The 20,147-nt window shown below is 39.1% G+C and overlaps 7 protein-coding genes across 8 annotated transcripts; 6 read left to right on the forward strand and 1 right to left on the reverse strand.

The window, feature by feature from the left end:
- The first annotated feature begins 916 nt into the window (after positions 1–916).
- Positions 917–3,276, forward strand: LOC18023813 (mannose-6-phosphate isomerase 1). Its single transcript, XM_006408341.2, has 5 exons — positions 917–1,367; positions 1,540–1,707; positions 2,168–2,377; positions 2,485–2,751; positions 2,843–3,276. The coding sequence occupies exons 1-5, from the start codon at positions 1,029–1,031 to the stop codon at positions 3,155–3,157; spliced, it is 1,299 nt and encodes a 432-aa protein (XP_006408404.1). The 5' UTR covers positions 917–1,028; the 3' UTR covers positions 3,158–3,276.
- Positions 3,277–3,284: 8 nt separating this feature from the next.
- On the reverse strand, positions 3,285–4,890 carry LOC18023814 (40S ribosomal protein S7). The gene is made up of 5 exons (XM_006408342.2): positions 4,795–4,890; positions 4,206–4,291; positions 4,029–4,102; positions 3,638–3,944; positions 3,285–3,549 (listed from the first exon to the last, which is right to left on the reverse strand). Exons 2-5 carry the CDS (start codon positions 4,278–4,280, stop codon positions 3,430–3,432), a joined length of 576 nt encoding a protein of 191 aa, XP_006408405.1. The 5' UTR covers positions 4,281–4,291; positions 4,795–4,890; the 3' UTR covers positions 3,285–3,429.
- A 355-nt stretch (positions 4,891–5,245) lies between these two features.
- Positions 5,246–7,310, forward strand: LOC18023815. 2 transcript variants are annotated; one of them, XM_006408343.2, is made up of 4 exons: positions 5,246–5,436; positions 5,953–6,143; positions 6,248–6,323; positions 6,688–7,310. In XM_006408343.2, exons 2-4 carry the CDS (start codon positions 5,989–5,991, stop codon positions 6,970–6,972), a joined length of 516 nt encoding a protein of 171 aa, XP_006408406.1. In that variant the 5' UTR covers positions 5,246–5,436; positions 5,953–5,988; the 3' UTR covers positions 6,973–7,310. The 2 variants fall into 2 exon arrangements, with proteins under 2 accessions (XP_006408406.1, XP_024015807.1); XM_024160039.1 differs by lacking the exon at positions 5,246–5,436 and adding an exon at positions 5,495–5,835.
- A 1,444-nt stretch (positions 7,311–8,754) lies between these two features.
- Positions 8,755–10,061, forward strand: LOC18023816 (LOB domain-containing protein 41). The gene is made up of 2 exons (XM_006408344.2): positions 8,755–9,100; positions 9,220–10,061. Exons 1-2 carry the CDS (start codon positions 8,911–8,913, stop codon positions 9,834–9,836), a joined length of 807 nt encoding a protein of 268 aa, XP_006408407.1. The 5' UTR covers positions 8,755–8,910; the 3' UTR covers positions 9,837–10,061.
- Positions 10,062–10,358: 297 nt separating this feature from the next.
- LOC18023817 (ubiquitin receptor RAD23c) lies at positions 10,359–13,311 on the forward strand. Its single transcript, XM_006408346.2, has 12 exons — positions 10,359–10,606; positions 10,894–11,055; positions 11,156–11,209; positions 11,300–11,367; positions 11,492–11,635; positions 11,736–11,913; positions 12,061–12,207; positions 12,306–12,371; positions 12,463–12,510; positions 12,613–12,725; positions 12,854–12,941; positions 13,049–13,311. The coding sequence occupies exons 1-12, from the start codon at positions 10,541–10,543 to the stop codon at positions 13,163–13,165; spliced, it is 1,251 nt and encodes a 416-aa protein (XP_006408409.1). The 5' UTR covers positions 10,359–10,540; the 3' UTR covers positions 13,166–13,311.
- A 416-nt stretch (positions 13,312–13,727) lies between these two features.
- On the forward strand, positions 13,728–17,448 carry LOC18023818 (T-complex protein 1 subunit zeta 1). Its single transcript, XM_006408347.2, has 15 exons — positions 13,728–14,001; positions 14,129–14,192; positions 14,448–14,583; positions 14,824–14,975; positions 15,065–15,112; positions 15,243–15,335; positions 15,485–15,591; positions 15,710–15,824; positions 15,900–15,986; positions 16,114–16,318; positions 16,423–16,517; positions 16,623–16,691; positions 16,778–16,885; positions 16,980–17,098; positions 17,193–17,448. The coding sequence occupies exons 1-15, from the start codon at positions 13,868–13,870 to the stop codon at positions 17,266–17,268; spliced, it is 1,608 nt and encodes a 535-aa protein (XP_006408410.1). The 5' UTR covers positions 13,728–13,867; the 3' UTR covers positions 17,269–17,448.
- Positions 17,449–17,994: 546 nt separating this feature from the next.
- Positions 17,995–19,878, forward strand: LOC18023819 (14-3-3-like protein GF14 nu). Its single transcript, XM_006408348.2, has 5 exons — positions 17,995–18,088; positions 18,441–18,941; positions 19,049–19,171; positions 19,274–19,390; positions 19,531–19,878. The coding sequence occupies exons 2-5, from the start codon at positions 18,465–18,467 to the stop codon at positions 19,597–19,599; spliced, it is 786 nt and encodes a 261-aa protein (XP_006408411.1). The 5' UTR covers positions 17,995–18,088; positions 18,441–18,464; the 3' UTR covers positions 19,600–19,878.
- Positions 19,879–20,147: the final 269 nt, after the last annotated feature.

Consider the following 20,147-nt stretch of genomic DNA (forward strand, 5'->3'; position numbering starts at 1 on the left):
GAGTCTAAAAGGCAAAAGAAGTAGGAGGTGATTTGATTCCGGTGATAGAGATATTTTAAGATTTGCCAGTGCTTAGTGGTCCTTGAGTACAGAACATGACGTGCCCGCACGTGGAGGAGGAAAAGAGTCACGCGCCGTCAGAACGAATCAAAAGGCCTATATGACCCATAACATTGTAATGGGCTAATAGTAAAAGGCCTTAAACTATAAATCCCAAACTAGTCGAGTACAACACTGTTTCAGTGCAACCAAGAAAAATTGTTTAAAGCTTTAAACAATTCAATTCTGTTATTTGGTTATCAGATGGAGATTAATATAATAAATGTGTGATCTTTCGGTGTTGAATGTCTTTACGTTTCCACCAATTTAACACACTGAGTTTATAACAATGAAGTTTTGTTGGTTTAGAAAACGATAAAGGAAACTTTTTATTAAATAAAAAAGATATCCAAACGTATCGCCTAGAATTTTTTTCTATTATTGATCAAATTTTTTCTGTTTTTATGTTTTTCAACGTTAGATTTTTCTGTTTTATTCATATAAAGACTAAATTTGGATTTGTGTCGTATAAAATGAGAACGTTTTTAACATTTTCTTTTGGTTATTTGTCGGTTTACTTCTTTCTTTTATTTGTAGTTATTACACAACTACAAAAGTATTTAGAGACGTGAGAGTGAGTCATCGTGAGAGTCCACGTGGACAGCTAGCAAACGGCCCACAAACCACGGACGACGTTAAATCCGTCGGCAAAGCACGTGATTTCTTCTAACATCTGTCACTTTTCCACCTTCTTAAGTTAAACATCTCAGCCCCACGTTTAATTTTTATTCCCACTTTTGAACCCCATACTTTTTATTTTACAATCATACCTTCCTCTGTTTATAAAATACAAAATTTTCAACGAATCGGGAACGCGCAAAAGTAAAAAAGCTCGAGTCTTCTTCCATTGCCATGGGCGCTTAGCTTATACTTGAGATTAACTATCTCCGAGACACGGATTTCAATTCGTAATCGTGAGTTTTGCTGTAATGGAGATCGCTACTGTCGTTAAGGCTAATGGCGGTTGTGAAGCAGATCGACGACGGCTTCGCCGATTGAAATGCTCCGTCAAGGATTACGATTGGGGGAAAATTGGGTCGGATTCACTTGTTTACAGGGTTTATGCGGCAAATTCTGATTACCAGATCGATTCGACCAGACCGTACGCCGAGCTTTGGATGGGGACTCACGAGTCCGGTCCTAGTTACTTGGCTGATGCCGATGGCTCCAATGGCATGACCCTTAGATCGTGGATTACCGAAAACCCTAAATCTCTCGGTAATAGGGTTTTGGAGAAATGGGGTTGCGATCTCCCGTTTCTGTTCAAGGTACAGACATCTATACATTGCCACATTGTTAGAATTTCCCCCAAAATCTCTGCATTTAACGATTTGCAGAAATGATTTTGCTCATTTCCTCTGATAATTTAGCTGAGTCTCTACTACAATTTCTTGTGTTCGAGTTGCAGAAATCTTATTTAAACATTGTACAATCTGATAGGTGTTGTCGGTGGCAAGGCCCTTGTCGATTCAAGCACATCCAGATAAGAATTTGGCAAAGAAAATGCATAAAGCTCATCCAAATCTTTATAAAGACGACAATCACAAACCAGAGATGGCCTTGGCCTATACCCAATTCGAGGCTCTGTGTGGATTTATACCTCTCCAGGTATCGTTTGCTGTGTTAGCAGTTATCACTATCTTTGCCGTTGCCAAAGTTTTTGTTTTTACATAAAAGATGAACCTTTGCGATGGCCCACTTTGTCTCCCAACTTCGACTAGTATAAACACATGTCGTTTGGCCTGATAAGAACCGTTTATATGAGTAATGATTAAAGACTTTAGTGTCCTCCTCCTCTACTGCTCCAAGTAGGAGCCTATGTTTTGAGATTAGATTCGATGAAGAATTCTTTGGGTTCCTTCGTGGTGTTACACATTATTCTTATAGCACTTTCCTCTTTTACTTTGGAGATATATCTCAGAATATGTACATGTGACCAAAAATTCGGCAACAATTTGTTTAGCTCTATGAATCTATAAGTCTCTCAGTTCCCAAAACTCAAGGATTCATAGCTTATTTTTTTTTCTGAATTGAAGGATTTAAGTTTCTTCTTGTACAAATATTGCAGGAGCTGAAGAGTGTCATTCGTGCTATTCCGGAGATTGAAGAACTTGTTGGGAGTGAAGAAGCAAACCAAGTCTTCTGCATCAGTGAACATGATGAGGAGAAAGTGAAATCTGCTGTCCGAACAATATTCACCCTGCTTATGTCTGCAGGTCCCGATACAACAAAGCAAATCGTATTCAAGCTAAAACGCCGTCTGCATATGGAGAGTCAGGTCAGTATACTTTACTCAAATAATTTTTTCCCCCCTAATGATCTCTCCTCGTACCGATTGTCTTGTAAAATGCAACTGCCTGAAACCTTCCCTCGCGATTAATGCAGGAACGCCATCTGACGGACAAGGAACGGCTAGTTTTGAAGCTAGAGAAGCAATATCCAGATGATATCGGGGTCATTTCTGCATTCTTCTTCAATTATGTGAAGCTCAATCCTGGTGAAGCCTTGTACCTCGGTGCAAACGAGCCTCATGCATACTTATTTGGTGAGTGCATCGAGGTCATGGCGACTTCAGACAACGTAGTACGAGCTGGCCTCACATCCAAGCCTCTGGATATTCAAACACTCTGTTCCATGCTCTCATATAAACTGGTAAATATTTTAACTGAATGCCAAACTCAGGTTCTACACCGAGACATAAGAAATGCTTGCAGGTTAGTGACTGCTCATTGCTGAGTTTCAGGGCTTTCCTGAAATCCTGAAGGGATCAAGGATTCGACCATACATCACAAGATACCTCCCTCCTTTCGAGGAGTTTGAAGTTGATCTCTGTGATCTTCCATGTGGAGCCTCGACAGTGTTTCCCTCTGTACCAGGCCCTTCTCTTCTGCTTGTACTCCTAGGTGAAGGAAGAGTGTCTACAGACGCTTCAGCAGATGAGATTTCAATGGGAGATGTTCTATTTGTGCCTGCAGATACTGAGATTCAATTAAAGTCTTCATTCGACTTGAAGCTGTACAGAGCAGGAGTGAACAATAGGTTTCTGTATTCTCCATAGTTGAACTATACACAATCTTTTTCTCAGTTATTGTATTATTAATCGAATTGTGTCAACGCACTTTTGTGCCCAGAAATTACGAATTCGAAGTGAAATTTTTGATATAATGTTTACCCAAACTGCATGCTTGACGAAGAGAAGGGTCTTGTAAATAGAACTTGAAAGAAGAACTGAAGTTACTGAAACAAGAACATCTTTCCAAAGAGTTTTACTCGCGAACAGAATCAAAAGAGCTATCCGACAAAAAAAGAATCGAACAAACGTTCATCTCTTCAAGCTTCTGTGACTGGGTACTCGAAAACTACATCTCTCCCTGTAAGTTTTCTGTACACACCAATCATTGTCTCGAGCTTGTACTCAGTGTTGTTCCTCTCCTTAGGCTCCAAATAGACCTGAAATAAAAAAATAGAGTTGAAACATGTTAGCTAAAAGCTTAAAAGCATATTGATAGACAGATAAAAGTGTTGTTAGTTTCTTGACCTTCATGACTTTGGTGCCATCAACACGGTATCTGGTACGCTTTCCTACAATCTCAGCAGGGTAAGCGACATCCTCAAGCATTGCTTCATGGACGGAAGTGAGAGTTCTGTTGCGTGGTCTCTGAACAGCTGAGCCTTTCTTTGGGGGACGCATGATTCTTCTGGTGGCAACAAAGATGACATCTTTTCCACTGAACTTCTTCTCAAGCTCTCTGACAAGACGAGGATGAATCTTGCGGAAAGCTTTCCTCAATCTGAATGGAACGTAAATCACAACAGCCTTGCGGCTGCCAGAAATATCCATGTGACTGCACAGAAAGAAAAAAAGGAGAGATATTTTAGTCGAGAAACCATAGTTAAGATCCTTGCAACAATAAAAAATGAGTACATACACTGCTTGGTTAATGTACAGATCTTTCAAGTCACTTTTCAACTCCTGGTTGGTGTTCTCCAAGTCAAAGAAAGCCTGCGAAATTAAAGAAATCAACATTCTAATCAGTGAACACGCGAGAATAAAAACACAACATTCACAAGAAGAGAATGAGACAGCAATGACATAAAGCAAGAACCTGAGCAACTTGCTCTTCAAACTCTGTTGGTGCCACACCCTTGTCCTTGTGGATCTTGTTCTGAGCAGAGAACATCTTGGCAGTTTCTAGAACATCGACAACATAAACACACACAAAATAAGAAAATCAACATTTGGTGTTCGGACAAATATCAACTATTATCTGTAGAGATAAGTCGAATTTCATCAAATCCCGAAATCTAGTGGCAAGCAAAGTTTCCTAGTCTTCAATAGCTAAATTACACAGCAAAATATTGAGCACCATGAAGCTCAAACATTCGGAATTTCCACATTGATAGAGCTCGAGAAAACAAAATTTAATAATCCAAAACTCCAAATTTAGTACACTGATGAGTAAAGCAAAGAACCAAACAGCTCATAACCAAAAGAAACTTCTTAACTCGCTAGTAAGATTGACCAACATTTCTCAAATGGTGACAATAGTTAACATAATCAAAGCAGATCACCCTAATTGTGAGCCTAATCAAACCCATGGATTACAGCTCTCACAAAAGCTAACATCGAAAACGCAGACCCAATCCCACGAACTTGGAGAATAGTATATTGAAAGGAAATGATTTGAAGCGTACCAGTTAACAACGACGAAGAACACTAGAAGGTAGAAAAGTTTACGGCTTTCAGAGCTTCGTGTTCAAGAGGCAACACAAATCTGGTGAAGCAAAGGTTTAAATATTAAGGGTTTCTTTTGAGATCCCTATTTTGGACGGTCGGGATCTGCTCATGGTTGATGTTATAACCCAAACTGGGCCGTTGATAGGTTTTCATAACCCATGGGCCTATCATATGTATTATTTAGTTTGCATCATTTAGTTTTATGCTTATAGTCTAACATTTTGCTTAAATGTGGTAGATGCTTTCGAATGTACCGAACGCATAAACAACTTATTGCACTTTGACCATTCAGAGGCAACAAGTTAAAAATCTGAAATGTTTGATGGTTACTTTATAATTAACGACTTTTTACCCAAAAAAAAATTAACGACTTGCCTGCATACTACTAACTTGTCCCCTTTTTTTGTTGAAGCATACGATTTAAAGGGTGGCGAGGAGAAAATAAGCAAAATCATATTATATTGTCATTGCGACATCGTTTTGGTACGCAAAACCTTATATTCACATGTTTTTGGGTTATAAAGTGGCTTCACAGCCGCTCTGTTTCTCCTCTTTCGCTCACCCTTATCGCCGCTGTTTCGTCATAAATTCTCTTGAAGGTTTTGTTTACTTCTCTCTATCTCTCTCTCTCTTCTTTATCAAGTTCCGTTAATGGTGGAAATGACAGATCGAAGATTTTTGTTTGCTTATTTTTCCTCGTAAACGGTTTGTTGTAAGATCTAGATGTTTAAATTCTTATCTTGTTCGTTTTCTTTGGTCTCATGAAAAGTTTCCGTTTTTAGTCGAGTCAATACGTCCTTACTCTTCATTCTTCTAATTTTTCTATTGAATTGGCTTCTTCTGGTCAACCTATTCGTTGGCTTTTTCTGTTTCTAAACGTACTTTTTACATCCAATCTTTTATTAATTTCGAAATGATCCATTTTTTCCCCCAAATCCAAATTTCCCTCGAATTCGATCTGGGTGAGAATTTAGGGAGAATTTTCTGGATCCTACCAAGTATTATTCCGATTTCTTATCCGTTGTGATTGATCTTCAGTTTTCTTTTGTTTTCTGAAAGTCCTAATTTTTCTCTGTGTTTTTCTGATCTCTCTTGTGTTTCACTTGATGCAACAGATTAGGCGTTCTACTGTGGATAAAAGTGGTTCGAAGATGAATCATTGTAAACTTCAGCAGAACGCCTTCAAGTCCCGTGACGAATCCAGAGGATTTGCTCCTATCACTTGTCATCCATTGGACTCTCTTGTTTGTCCTAAGCCTTGTCGCGTCCCCAATAACCTTTTTCCTCCTTTTAGATTACATTCTAGGTAATATAAACTCTCTTCCTTTTATTGTCTTTCTTTGCCTACGAAAAAAAAATCGTATTTTTCTTATAAAAAATGCTGATTTACTTTGTCTTGGGATTTCACAGTCCATCAGAATCAGGAGCCGCTGATGTATGTGATTCTAAAGCCGGGGCAGATCTTTTGGACATAATTCGTAGAAAGGTTCGTTTTCTTCTTTTTTTTTTTTCTTTTCCTTTCCGAGTTGTGTGTTGAAGCACTGTCTATTGGATTTCACTTGTCTTCCTTTGTTTGAACTATATCGTTTTTGAAGCATTTCCTTGATTTGTTTTTCTTTGTATCAAAATCAATGCTAGGCTATATAGTTGCTCTAAGAGGTTAATCCGTCTCTAAAGTCTGACTGATGATTCTTGTTTCTTCCCTCTGACTGATGATTCTTGTTTCTTCCCTTACAACAAAGCTTCTCATCGTTTTCAGTTCTTTGTTATGTAGTTGAGTATATAGAATGTCCATATATTGTGTCTTGTGATCAAAACTATGGTTCTCTCGTCTTCTTTTTTCTCTGCAGGAAGAAACATTATCTGCTGTAACTTCATCGCCTCCGTTTTTCCTCGGGTCTCCCCCGAGCAGAGCATCAAACCCGTTAGCTCAAGATGCGCGATTTGGAAATGAGAAACTCAACCCTATCTCACCCTCACTCTCACCATTCCTCCCTTCTCCATCTCCATCTCGTGTCAAAGGAGGAGGTTGTGGTCGAGTGAAGTTTGGGCTTAAACCAGCAGCTGTTAGAGTAGAAGGATTCGATTACTTGAACAGGGACCGCCAAAGCTCGAGCATCCCTGCCATGGCTTAGAAGAAGAAAGAAGAAAGAACAGAGAGAATCACAAGTGTACATAAAATCCAGAATCAAGACTCCATTTTTTTTGAAGCAGATATTTCGTATTTTTGAAGATGACGAGGAAAAGGAAGGTTAAAGATTAGTCACCATCACCAGTCAAGGCTTTTACTTCAGTTTTCTTTAACTCTGAGATCAATATTGTGTATATATACGGTAATTAAGATGTAAAATCATGTGTTATCTAAATCTTTTCGAGTCTCGTTGTAACATATTAAAACCAATTTGGAGTGTTCTTTTTTTCTTTCGAATCTGTAAAAATATAAGTTCTCTTTTGTATAGTTACGTTTCTTCCTTTTGGAGATTCTCAATCTTTGTAAAATGTAATTTTGATAAGTTCGATAAATATGAATGCTTTGTATCAATCTCTCTCTCTTTTTAGGCTTTAGATAATCTAATTTGCTCGTCTCGTAGTCGTAGGGATAGAAGAAAAAGAGAGAAACGGAACGGAAACTAATGGTGACTGATACGGAGTCGTTAGTCGTTGACTTGCGAAGAAGATCCCGTTACGTGACACTGACAAGTTACGGTCTATTCAAAGATGAAGATTCCTTCGATGTTATGCGTCTTGAACAAAACCTGTAACTCATGGACGAATTGAAGGAATTGAAATTGGGTTTGACTAATTAGTTTTGGTTTGAATTTCATTGAAGTTTCAGCCAACACCATGGAAATAACACGACTGGTTGCAGCGGATAATATAATGAAGGATGGTGTATGAATGTAACAATAACTAACAAATGTGCAGAGTTTCAAATTATTGAAATGTTTTCTCGGTTAGATCAAATAAAGTTGATTAGGTGAATATATGAAAGCTAGTTTTAGGTTATCTGAATTATATGAATTTTTAAACTAATAAGGGTGATTAAAGACAAAACAAAATAAAACAAATAGATTACGTTTTTAAACAAAACCGTCGGCGAACAGAACACAAAAAAGATCCGCCCACAGTCACAAGAAGAAAATATCAAAGACCGGAAACCGAAAACCGGAAACCAGTCACTAGTTTTGGACAAATTATAAAGGGAAGGGTAAGCAGTTTTTGTAAACGGGATTCTTTTCCAGAAAACCAGGAGCTATGTGTGGACCCTACTTTCCCAAAAACTTCCTCTCAAATGACTCAAATGTGGCGATTCGACCAAATTTTCTGACGCGCGGGCGTGAATGCCACGTGTTTTGTCATTGCCTTTATCCCACTTTTTTTTTAAAAAAAAAAAGAGATAAGAATTTCTTTTTCCCCAAGAACCAGGGAATAGTTTTTGTTTTTTTTTAACAACAGCAGGAAAACAATGCAATTAGTTTTAGACACAAATTTACAACAAGTGATAACACAATTGTAAACAAATAATTAGTAGATAAATCATCAGAAATTAGCTAATGATCTGTTAATATTAGTTTTCAATTAGGAGTTGGTAAAAAAAGCTCTATCTAAGTATCTTGTAAAGAAATCCATGATATTCACCCATAGCCAATCATAATATCTAAACATTTTGGAACGTAATCTAATTCTAAAATAGTTTAGTTATCCACCAGTTATAATAAAATCATAATTAAATGCTGTAAACACGTGTAGGACACGCGCGTGAAGAAACACAAGATGTGAATACCTTAAACCAGGGGAAAAAAAAAACCGCGGCGTTTCAGGGAAAAGAGAAGAAATAAAAAAGGACAAAACAGCCCTTGTCTTTACTCTTTTGTCTTCTTTTCTTCTTCCCTTGGTTTTATATCTCATATCCCAAAAACCCAGGGGCTTCTTCTCAACGCACTCAATCCCTCTAAGCTATACCATCCTTCTTATATAATTTGCGAATCTCCATCTCCGTAGCCACTTCCTACAAAAGCTCCCAAAATACAAAACGGAAACAAAACATCTGAATCTAGCGCCAGACAAAAACGATGCGAATGAGCTGTAATGGATGCAGAGTCCTGCGAAAAGGGTGTAGTGAGGATTGTAGCATAAGACCGTGTTTGGCTTGGATCAAAACGCCCGAAGCGCAAGCAAACGCAACCGTGTTTCTCGCCAAGTTCTATGGCCGTGCTGGACTCATGAACCTCATCAACGCCGGTCCCGATCATCTTCGTCCTGGTTAGTGCTTTTCCATTAACGACGCCGTATTTTGAACCCTTTTACGCAGATGACGCCGTTTAATAGCATTTCCTAAACGTTGTCGTTTCGTATCATCTCATTTGTGTGAAATTATGCAGGGATTTTCCGATCGTTGTTGCACGAAGCTTGTGGGAGGATTGTGAATCCGATCTATGGTTCAGTGGGTTTGTTATGGTCGGGAAATTGGCAGCTTTGTCAAGCCGCCGTGGAGGCGGTGATGAAAGGTGAACCGATCACAGAGATTGCCACAGATGCGGCGACCAACGGCCAGGGTCCGCCGCTGAAGATGTACGATATCCGACATAATTCTAAAGATGAGAACTCCGCCGCTGCTGCAGCAGCTACGGGTTCAACCGATCTGAAACGGGCGAAAACTCGCCGGACTAAGCGAGTCGCTGCCCTCGCTAAACGGGCAGAATCGGAGGGGAAATCCGGCGGCGAAGAGGCAAGTCACGAGTCGTCGTTGAGTCACCAGTCTGAAATTGTGGCTGCTTATGAAGGAGAGAGCAAAGAATCGGAAAGCAATGTCTCGGAGGTCATGACATTGTCGCCGCCGGCTGTGCAGGGCTCCGCCGGGGAGATTAAGCTTGACCTAACTTTAGGGCTCGAGCCGGTGTCACGTGCGTATCACGTGGTACCTGTTAAGAAGAGAAAGATTGGCGTGTTTGGCACGTGTCAGGAGGAGAGCCCGTGTAAGACTGAGCTTATGCTCTAAGCTGAAGCTCCATTATACTAGAAGTTTTGCCCGCATCGGCTCCATTCGTTTCGGTTTTATGCCATTGAGCCAAGCCGCATCATTTAACCGAGCCGATAACTTTTATTTTATTTTTTTCTCTCTATTTACCGTCTATAGATTTGCTTGCACTTACCCTGGTGATCAGTTAAAGCATGTACAAACTTATTTACAGAGATAATTTCAAGATTGGATAAGAGTTCATTACTTTTCTGTTTTTTTTCCCCACTAACACCCCCAAACAAAGCCAGAGGATTTTTTTCAAAAATGAAGAAGAAAAATGGTCACGATTAGTGGATTATACTTCTACCCATTAGAAAATATTGTGGGCCTATCTTGTAACCATAAGAAACATTTTGGGCCTCTCTTTTCACGATCTTAATCCAGGAAATAAATTGTCAACTTGTTGACATGACATATTTTAAATTGATAAAATGAAAGATGACGTGGCAGAGTAGAAAATACAAACCCATGTGCTTCGGGCCACAATCCAGTGGAGATATCGAGGGAACGCAAAGGTAGGGGCCTGATTTCGTATCTTCTTTCACCTACCTTCTCTCTCTCTCTCTCTCTCTCTCTCTCTCTCTCTCTCTCTCTTCTGAAGTTATCGCCGGCGGCGATCGATCGTAACAGGATTTCGCCGGAGAATCAGTCACTGGAACAGGAATTTCGCTTGAGTCGAGAAGATGAAGATATTTGTGAAAACTCTCAAGGGGATTCACTTCGAGATCGAAGTAAAACCCGATGATTCGGTATGGGAGTTTCTGCAGATAGTTTTCTTACTCGTTGATTGAGACGGCTGAGTTCCGTATCCGAGGCGGGTTTTCGATCGAGTTTCGTATTTGAATTTTTGATTTTGTCGAGTTTTAGGAGGTTTTTTTAGAGGAATGATCAACACTAAATAACTATAGCATTTCTTTACTTGCTGAGCTGGCTATAGCTTGTTTGCTTCCACGCTGTTGTAGCATCCGAAGAAAATTTGTGGACCGTGCTTTTGTTTATTTTCTTCAACTGATGCTTGTAAAACATTCACATTCAGGTTGCTGATGTGAAGAAGAACATAGAGACTGTGCAGGGAGCAGATGTTTATCCCGCTGCAAAATTGATGCTTATCCACCAAGGGAAAGTGCTTAAAGATGAGACCACAATTGAGGAGAACAAAGTTGCTGAGAACAGTTTTATTGTCATTATGATGACCAAGGTGCATTTGGATATGAGGAAACAAATGTGATTTTGTTGTTGTCTGTTTAGCTCTTTGATTACCTAATATTGACTTATGCTCTTTGGGGCTAAACATGTAGAGTAAACCTGCCTCAACTGGAGCGTCTAGTGCATCTGCTAGCCCTACAGCGCAGGTGAGTTGGTTCTGCTGTTATAGCATCATCGTAAACAATGAGACGCTGCAACCTTGTTTGTTGAATGATCTAACTTTAGCATTGGTTTAGGCTAAGTCGATGCCTACCTCATCAACACAGCCTTCAAATTCCCCTCAGCCTCCAGCTTCTGTAGCAATGTGAGTTTAAGGGATAAGCATTTTCTGCTTGGAGATCTCCTGAAATTTGTCTGAGAAAATTGTGTCTGTTCTATGTTAATACTAACTTGGATTTTCTCCCCCCAATCTTCCTAATTTTGTGCAGGCCAGATGCACCTTCACCGACACCTGCAGCTGCAACTGAAACTGTGGTTGCACCTGTACCTGTACCTGAAACCGTACCTGTACCTGAAGTTGTTTCTGCTACTCTACCAGGAAGCACTCCCATACCCGAATCAAATCCTGCTGGGTAAGCATCTCTTCTATCTGAATCTAGTCCCTGGAATTTTCCGCTGATTCAAAAACTGGCCTACTATTGTTTTGTTTCATCTGATTTTTGGTTAAGATAGATCTCTGGGTGATGTTTACGGACAAGCAGCATCTAATCTGGCCGCTGGAAGTAATTTAGAGAGTACTATTCAGCAGATTCTTGACATGGGTGGAGGAACCTGGGATCGTAACACTGTCGTCCGTGCACTCCGTGCTGCATTTAACAACCCTGAAAGAGCTGTGGAATATCTTTACTCTGTGAGTTCGATTTTTTTTTTGCTCTGTATATGCTGTGTGTCCTATCTTCTTGGTCAATAGGCTTGTAAACTACTTCCTTGCCTCTATTAGAGGCTACTAATATCCTTTCCACTAAGGCGAGAGAATTTACTTATCTTTATGCTTTAGGGGATCCCTGAGCAAGCTGAAGTTCCACCAGTTGCCCGTGCCCCAGCTAGTGGTGGACAGCCAGCAATTCCTCCAGCACAGACTCAGCAACCTGCAGCGGCACCTGCAACTGGTCCTAATGCAAATCCGTTAGATCTTTTCCCACAGGTAATACACCTGGAGAATGAAAGCATACTTGCTTTTTTTTTTTTAGACTGTTGATCATAATTGGGTGTGTAACCAATATCTACTCTTATCTTTGACAGGGGTTGCCAAATGTTGGAGCAAATCCTGGTGCCGGAACACTTGACTTCCTGCGCAACAGCCAGCAGGTATGAGGTGTTTATTTTCTTACACTTGCTGACAGAAAGAGTATATCAGATATCAGTGTGTGATATGTTTATTGTTTTCTGGTTATATCAGTTCCAAGCTCTGCGTGCAATGGTGCAAGCAAACCCTCAAGTTCTGCAGGTATGCAAACTGACAGAAGAAGTGAAATAGTTGTCAGGCTTTCGCTGGGTAAAGTCATTTGGTAGCGTCACAAATGAATTTCCATCCATATGTTTTCTGCAGCCTATGCTTCAGGAACTGGGAAAGCAAAACCCAAACTTGATGCGGTTAATTCAAGACCATCAAGCTGACTTCTTACGTTTAATCAACGAACCCGTTGAAGGAGGGGGAGAAAGGTATGTACAATCATCACCATTATGATTCATATGTAACATTTGCCTATAAAAACAGAACTTTGAGAGGCTTTCGACTACTTTAAAAACATGATTATTTTCCTGATTAGTTTATGCATTGTATGAATCAGCGGCAACCTCTTTGGCCAATTGGAGGCGGGAATGCCACAACCACAGGCGATCCAAGTCACACCTGAGGAACGCGAAGCAATCGAACGGGTTTGTTCCTCTTTTTTTTTTCCACTTTGATCATTCCTCTAAAGAAAAAGTCTGCATCTCTGTTACTGATTGATCAACTCGGGTTTACCTTGATAAAAAAAAAACAGCTTGAAGCAATGGGATTTGAGAGAGCATTGGTGTTGGAAGTGTTCTTCGCGTGTAACAAGAACGAAGAGTTGGCTGCGAACTATCTTCTTGATCACATGCATGAGTTCGAGGAATAGCTGCTTCAGTAAAGTTACCTTGTTCATCTTTCTTCTTTCTATCTCTTATCATTGGTCCATATGTATGGCCTTGCCTATAGGAATAGAGAAGAAACATTGTCCCCATTTTTTTTAATAAAATTTTAAGGGTCCATTTGATTGATTAATTCCTAAATTTTTAACATTGTAGTAAAACTTGAGTTTTGGTTACATTAGCAACTAATTGAAAAGTTAATTAAAGTTGAAAAAATGAAAAACCAAAATAATTTCACTGTAATAGTCTCCTAAAACAATGACCTTTTCTAATGCAAGATTACCTATTTATCTCGTGGAAAATATATATATATTTCTTCTACTGTTAGACGACTGATGTAACTTTGTATCTTTTACTGTTTTTGGTTCGAGTAGTTGATTTGCGAAAAAAAACTGAAATACTATTAGGGGAAAACTGAAAAGTCTATAAAAATTGCAAGTCTCTAGTTCAGCAAGGGTTTTTCCTTTGTGTGATAATCCGACGTCGTTGAGAGAATAAATGGATGGTTTTGAGACTTTTCTCTTTTCCTCTTGCATTTCGACTCTCACTTAGCAGCAACACCGAAATTTAAAAAGAAGAAATAAAAGAGAAAATTCAGAAGCTCCTCGAAGGAAAGCCCTAGAATCACTCTCTCTTTCCAGTTTCTCCTCTAAATCTCTTTCGACGAGTTTGATCTCCCATCATCGAAAATGTCTGTGCGTGTTCTGAATCCTAATGCCGAGGTGCTCAACAAATCGGCGGCGCTTCATATGACCATCAACGCCGCTAAGGGTTTACAGGATGTACTCAAGTCGAATCTCGGTCCTAAGGGAACCATAAAGATGTAAGTCTGTTTCTGCCTCTTCTTCTTTTTTCTTTTCTTTCTTGGATCTATGTATTATTTCTTTCTTTGTGCCTTAATTTTTTTTCTTACCCCATACTCATGCGAATTTATCAATCACTCGCTCTAGGCTTGTTGGTGGTTCCGGTGACATCAAGCTTACCAAGGATGGAAACACGCTTTTGAAGGAAATGGTGAGTCAGAAAAAAAACCAAAAAAATGCTAGATCTTGTTGATTGATTAATAAATTTAGCTTAATAGTATCTCTTCTTACTTGTGAAGTGTTTTCAGAAGCTTGAAACTTTTGTCGTTTAAATATTAGGCCGGGGTTGTGGAAATTGAATATGTTTTAAACGTTACTTAGTCGGTAAAGTGATCAAAAATGACATACACAAATCATTAGAAATAGTTTGATAATGCTTACAGTTCCCACTTGCTTATCTTTGCAGCAAATTCAAAATCCCACAGCCATCATGATTGCAAGGACAGCTGTTGCTCAGGATGACATAAGTGGTGATGGTACTACTTCCACTGTCATCTTCATTGGTGAGCTCATGAAACAGTCAGAGCGTTGCATCGATGAAGGTTAGCCAAATTAGCTTGTCTCTGACTTATTCTTTGATTTAGATTGGTGAATTGGGTAGTTTTATGCTTCTCTATGTCTGTTTTTTATTTAAGCTGGATCGTATGCCTTTTCATTTTCTGTATCAGTTTATCATGGTTAACATATAATCCTTTCCATCTAATCATCTTCAGCTACCTTGTCATGTTTTGTGTAACCTCTGTGAAAAATGGTCGTAATGAAATGGTTTATACGTTTCTCAGGAATGCATCCTCGTGTCTTAGTTGATGGTTTCGAGATTGCAAAAAGAGCGACTCTCCAATTTCTCGACACTTTCAAGACACCTGTGGTTATGGGTGACGAGCCTGATAAAGAGATCCTGAAAATGGTTGCCAGGACAACGCTAAGAACAAAGGTTTTCTTCAATCTGGTGTTTTTTTTTTTTTTCGTTATCACAGGCTTTTCTCTTCACTTCTAACTGGCAGTTTTTTTCTGGCTACTTAGTTGTATGAAGGCTTGGCTGATCAACTGACCGATATTGTTGTTAATTCGGTAAGTTTACTGATATCTCTCATTTGAGTATCATCGTGCTTTTTTCACATGTTTATGAGAATTAATCTATGATTAAGTTTTTGTTTCAAGCTTGTTTGTCTTCTAATCAGCTCCTTCCCGCACATAACAGGTTCTCTGCATTCGGAAGCCCGAGGAACCTATTGATCTCTTTATGGTTGAGATCATGCACATGCGCCACAAATTTGATGTTGACACACGATTGGTATGCCTTTGATGTCTCGGAATTTAAGCGTTTTCACTCTAGTAGAACGACTTGTGTATGGGATTTAATCCTTTTGCTGGTCGTGAATCGTAAATGTCATCTTTATGCACCTGTTGCTAATATCATACGTATTGTTTCTCTTGTATTAGGTTGAAGGTCTTGTTCTGGATCACGGTTCAAGACACCCTGACATGAAGCGACGTGCAGAGAATTGTCACATCCTTACTTGCAATGTGTCACTGGAGTATGAGAAGAGGTGTGTAATATAAACCTATGGTTGGTTGGTTGAAGAGATATGAAAGGCTAGAAGTTAGAAGACCTATCCTGTCATCTTGTGTATCAGTCATTTCGTAGCCTAACTTTGTATATATCAGTGAAATTAATGCAGGGTTTTTCTACTCGAATGCGGAACAGAGGGAAGCCATGGTTACTGCTGAGCGACGTTCCGTTGATGAAAGAGTGAAGAAAATTATTGAGCTGAAGAACAAGGTTCGTTCGAAACTACTTCATCCGAGCCATATGCTGTAATTTTTCTGATATCTACATGGTCTATATCTTATGCAGGTTTGTGCTGGTAATGATAACAGCTTTGTTATCTTAAATCAAAAGGGTATTGATCCCCCATCATTGGATCTTCTTGCTAGAGAAGGGGTAAGCTTTTTCTTGTCTCTCGTCTCGTACTCGGTTTATTCTGTCTACAAGTTGTTGCAGTCTAATTAATTATTTTTTTTAAAGTCCAATTATCTTTCTGTTTCTTTACGTATATTTGTTTCTCCAGATAATCGCCCTTAGAAGAGCTAAGAGGAGGAACATGGAACGATTGGTTTTGGCGTGTGGGGGAGAAGCTGTGAACTCCGTTGACGACTTGACTCCGGACTGTCTTGGCTGGGCTGGACTTGTATATGAGCACGTTCTTGGGGAAGAAAAGTACACATTTGTCGAGCAAGTGAAGAATCCTCATTCATGTACTATCCTCATAAAAGGTACAAAGGCCCAAACTTCTATCTCCTGTAAGCTAAGTTTTGAAGGTCGGATTTTTTTAATTTTTTTTATTACAAGCCTGATCATGAAATACTTGATTTTATAGGGCCTAACGACCACACCATTGCTCAAATCAAGGACGCTGTCCGTGATGGTTTAAGATCAGTTAAGAATACCTTAGAAGATGAGTGTGTTGTATTAGTAAGTCCCTTCTTTTTCACAAAGATTGAAGATATTTTTCCATTTTTAGTGTGATTGTCTTAGTTTCGTGTGCTTATGGGTTTTGACGGTTGCCTCATTTGGCAGGGAGCTGGAGCTTTTGAAGTTGCGGCGAGACAACACCTAATCAATGAAGTCAAGAAAACGGTTCAAGGGGTAAGTATAAAGTAACGTCTCTCTCTGATCCAAGACCAGTCCTTGATTTTTTCCGGTTGCTAATGTTAATTGTGGGCAAATTGCAGCGAGCTCAACTAGGTGTTGAAGCTTTTGCGAACGCCCTTCTCGTGGTTCCCAAGACACTCGCTGAAAATGCTGGTCTTGATACACAAGACGTTATCATTTCTCTAACGGTATTATACTTTTATTTTCCTCTTTTTCTGCTTTCGATAATGCTCCAAACAACAAATATTATATACTATGTTTTGAACTTCTATGTTTGTACAGAGTGAGCATGACAAAGGAAACGTCGTGGGACTAAACCTACAGGATGGAGAACCCGTCGACCCTCTGCTTGCTGGTATTTTTGACAATTACTCGGTGAAACGCCAACTTATCAATTCAGGGTATGCACTAAACCAAAACGCAACCTATAGTTAACCACAAACTCTAAAATTCACGAGTATGTACTAATTCAGTTGTTTGGTGATGTGTTTGCAGGCCGGTGATTGCTTCGCAGTTGCTATTAGTGGATGAAGTGATTCGTGCTGGAAGAAATATGAGGAAGCCCACTTAAATCTCTCTTCTTTTTTTTTTTTTTCACCTTTTTCGTCCTTCGAGTTTTGAGTATTACCATATGAAATTTTTTTTCTTTTAACCAACGTTTTTTTACCTTGTATCTTTTGTTGTCATAGATAATCTCGATCAGAATCTATCTTCCTTTTATTTTTATTTTAATGAGAAAAACTTTATGGTTGTTTTGATTTTGTCTCGAGTTGAAAAGAAAAAGAGTGATCTCTAGCTACTTTGTTTTGTGGGTTTTCATACTACTCGTTGTTTTTCTTTCCTGTTTTTTCCTACTAAGTTCGAAATATATCGTTCAAGCGTGATACCTTGGACCGAAACTCCATTGGAGCGAATTTTGAAGAAACATGAGACCATTAATCACAGCATTTTACACCAAAACCAATAACAAAGTATTATTGGGTAATGTCTTAAAAGTCAAAAGCGGTTAAAGTTTATTGGGAGCTTTTTTTTCTTCTTCTTCTTCTTCTTTTCAATACTTTTGTGTGATTTACGAAAGATTTGAAACTTTCATGGAAATGGAACCAGAATTATTTTCAAAATGATAAAGTCAAAATTACCAAAAATGCACGGTTCAATTTCAGGGCCCATGTAATTATTCAATTTTTTTGCACGAAGTTGAAGTCTTTCACGGGTCAACACCATTAGATACTTGTCAAGCTATTATTGGGCCTTTTCCTCCTTTACTTTCTCCTAAAAATCAAGAAAACCCATCTCTTCCTTTTTTTTTTTTTTTTTTCCCCCTTATTTCTCCTCCTCACTTGCAATATTTCGCTTCCAAATTCGACAACCCCAAATTCGAAAATCTCTCGGTAAGCTGCTACAGATCTGACCTCGTTTTGCTCATTAGTTCGACGAATATCTTCTCTGTTTTAGTTTCGTTTTGTGGACTTTCCTACTTCCCTTACTCTGTTGGTTTTCTTGTCTCTGTTCGTAGTTATTTCGAGATCTGGCTTAGTTACGATTGGTTTTGGTATTTCTTAGTGTTCGTTTCATCGAGGATTGATCTGTCCGAACCATATGATGACGAGAAAATTTTGGAAAACATGAAAATCGTTTTTGTCTTTTTCTCTCTTTACGACTTGGGTGTTTCCTGGGAATTAATTGTTGATTTTGCACAGCTACAGTTATGCTCATCAAGTTTGAAACGAATTTTGAAAACAGGATCGATCGATCGAACAAGAAAATATGTCGTCTACTCGGGAAGAGAATGTGTACTTAGCCAAGCTTGCCGAGCAAGCTGAACGTTACGAAGAAATGGTTGAGTTCATGGAGAAAGTTGCAAAGACCGTAGACACGGAGGAGCTCACTGTGGAGGAGAGAAACCTCTTGTCTGTTGCTTACAAGAACGTTATTGGTGCTAGGAGAGCTTCGTGGAGGATCATTTCTTCCATCGAACAGAAGGAAGAAAGCAGAGGAAACGGAGATCATGTTTCGATAATCAAGGACTACAGAGGAAAGATCGAAACCGAGCTCAACAAAATCTGCGATGGAATATTGAACCTTCTGGATTCTCATCTGATTCCCACTGCATCTTTGGCTGAGTCCAAAGTCTTTTACCTCAAGATGAAAGGAGATTACCACAGGTACCTTGCTGAGTTTAAGACTGGATCTGAGAGGAAGGAAGCTGCGGAGAGCACTCTTTTGGCTTACAAGTCAGCTCAGGTCAACTCTATTATTCCAAGTTTTAAAATTCTGATTCTGCTGCTGCTTGAGTCTAGCAAATGGGTAATCTTTATAAACGATTTTATGGTGTTTTTCTTCTGGTGTAGGATATTGCACTTGCTGATTTACCTCCTACTCATCCGATTAGATTGGGACTTGCTCTTAACTTTTCTGTCTTCTACTATGAGATTCTTAACTCACCTGATCGCGCTTGCAACCTCGCAAAACAGGTTTGTGTTTTGCCATATGGGATGTCGTTTTGCTTTCAGACTTTGTAACACTCGTGCCCATACCAAATCCCGATTAATATATTCACTTTAACGTTTTCACAGGCCTTTGATGAAGCAATCTCTGAGCTGGACACATTAGGAGAAGAATCATACAAAGACAGTACACTTATCATGCAACTTCTCCGTGACAATCTCACCCTCTGGACTTCTGACATCAATGTACACTTTTGTCTCTCTCCCTAACTCTTTCCTTTTTGCTCTTATCTACACAATCTAAAGCATCTTTACATGTGTTTATAAATTTCATGTAATGAGTAAATTTTTTGATTAAACACTACTGATGTGTTTTTCGTTTTCAGGATGAGGCGGGTGGTGATGAGATCAAGGAGGCGTCAAAACCTGAGTCGGAAGAAGGGAAACAAACTTAGACGTGGAAGTGACCAGAGAGAGAGAGAGAGAGAGGCATGTATGGTATAAATTTGGCTCTAGTTTCCTGGAGATCATGATTTGATTCTCCTTTGAAAACTCATAAACTCTCTTCTTCTTCTTCTTCTTCTTCTTCTTCTTCTTCTTCTCTTTTTGGTTTTAAAAGCTGTCGAGTCTTTGATTTTACTTCGTTGCTTGTTACTACATTTAGGAAGTGAAGGTCGAGAAGCAGAAACAAAACTTAGGATTATTGATTTCGATTCCACTCGTTTTGGATTTTACCATTCAGGGTATCGGAGTATTATTTTTTCACTAGGGTATTTGAAGAATCTTGAAAGCAAAATCAAACACTTGATTACGCCAAGAAAAGAAAATAAAAACTTTCAGCATCAAAGTTTTATTCACGCGCAGAGTCAACAAACAAACAAAAATACAAAATACAATATGGTTTCAAATTTCAAACCATATTTATATCCCTGTGTGTGTAACTAGTATAGGACTTTCTGGAAAAGAAAAAAAAAAAAAAAAAAACATAAACATAGCATAGGAC

The sequence above is a fragment of the Eutrema salsugineum genome, unplaced genomic scaffold, assembly GCF_000478725.1.
Source record: "Eutrema salsugineum unplaced genomic scaffold, Eutsalg1_0 scaffold_13, whole genome shotgun sequence".
NCBI classification, from domain to species: domain Eukaryota; kingdom Viridiplantae; phylum Streptophyta; class Magnoliopsida; order Brassicales; family Brassicaceae; genus Eutrema; species Eutrema salsugineum.

Excerpts from the sequence above, each read along its gene's own strand:
- LOC18023813 (XM_006408341.2), top strand. The coding sequence starts at position 1,029 with ATGGAGATCGCTACTGTCGTTAAGGCTAATGGCGGTTGTGAAGCAGAT. Across the intron at positions 1,708-2,167 it reads GTGGATTTATACCTCTCCAG|GAGCTGAAGAGTGTCATTCG; the intron begins GTATCGTTTGCT and ends CAAATATTGCAG. Across the intron at positions 2,752-2,842 it reads CCATGCTCTCATATAAACTG|GGCTTTCCTGAAATCCTGAA; the intron begins GTAAATATTTTA and ends GCTGAGTTTCAG.
- LOC18023817 (XM_006408346.2), top strand. The coding sequence starts at position 10,541 with ATGAAGATATTTGTGAAAACTCTCAAGGGGATTCACTTCGAGATCGAA. Across the intron at positions 11,636-11,735 it reads CCCGAATCAAATCCTGCTGG|ATCTCTGGGTGATGTTTACG; the intron begins GTAAGCATCTCT and ends TGGTTAAGATAG. Across the intron at positions 11,914-12,060 it reads CTGTGGAATATCTTTACTCT|GGGATCCCTGAGCAAGCTGA; the intron begins GTGAGTTCGATT and ends TTTATGCTTTAG.
- LOC18023814 (XM_006408342.2), bottom strand. The coding sequence starts at position 4,280 with ATGTTCTCTGCTCAGAACAAGATCCACAAGGACAAGGGTGTGGCACCA. Across the intron at positions 4,103-4,205 it reads TTGAAGAGCAAGTTGCTCAG|GCTTTCTTTGACTTGGAGAA; the intron begins GTTCTTGCTTTA and ends TTAATTTCGCAG. Across the intron at positions 3,550-3,637 it reads ATGGCACCAAAGTCATGAAG|GTCTATTTGGAGCCTAAGGA; the intron begins GTCAAGAAACTA and ends TTTTTATTTCAG.
- LOC18023819 (XM_006408348.2), top strand. The coding sequence starts at position 18,465 with ATGTCGTCTACTCGGGAAGAGAATGTGTACTTAGCCAAGCTTGCCGAG. Across the intron at positions 19,172-19,273 it reads CTTGCAACCTCGCAAAACAG|GCCTTTGATGAAGCAATCTC; the intron begins GTTTGTGTTTTG and ends ACGTTTTCACAG. Across the intron at positions 19,391-19,530 it reads TCTGGACTTCTGACATCAAT|GATGAGGCGGGTGGTGATGA; the intron begins GTACACTTTTGT and ends TTTCGTTTTCAG.
- LOC18023818 (XM_006408347.2), top strand. The coding sequence starts at position 13,868 with ATGTCTGTGCGTGTTCTGAATCCTAATGCCGAGGTGCTCAACAAATCG. Across the intron at positions 15,113-15,242 it reads CCGATATTGTTGTTAATTCG|GTTCTCTGCATTCGGAAGCC; the intron begins GTAAGTTTACTG and ends CGCACATAACAG. Across the intron at positions 15,336-15,484 it reads TTGATGTTGACACACGATTG|GTTGAAGGTCTTGTTCTGGA; the intron begins GTATGCCTTTGA and ends CTCTTGTATTAG.
- LOC18023816 (XM_006408344.2), top strand. The coding sequence starts at position 8,911 with ATGCGAATGAGCTGTAATGGATGCAGAGTCCTGCGAAAAGGGTGTAGT. Across the intron at positions 9,101-9,219 it reads TCCCGATCATCTTCGTCCTG|GGATTTTCCGATCGTTGTTG; the intron begins GTTAGTGCTTTT and ends GAAATTATGCAG.
- LOC18023815 (XM_006408343.2), top strand. The coding sequence starts at position 5,989 with ATGAATCATTGTAAACTTCAGCAGAACGCCTTCAAGTCCCGTGACGAA. Across the intron at positions 6,144-6,247 it reads CCTTTTAGATTACATTCTAG|TCCATCAGAATCAGGAGCCG; the intron begins GTAATATAAACT and ends GGGATTTCACAG. Across the intron at positions 6,324-6,687 it reads TGGACATAATTCGTAGAAAG|GAAGAAACATTATCTGCTGT; the intron begins GTTCGTTTTCTT and ends TTTTCTCTGCAG.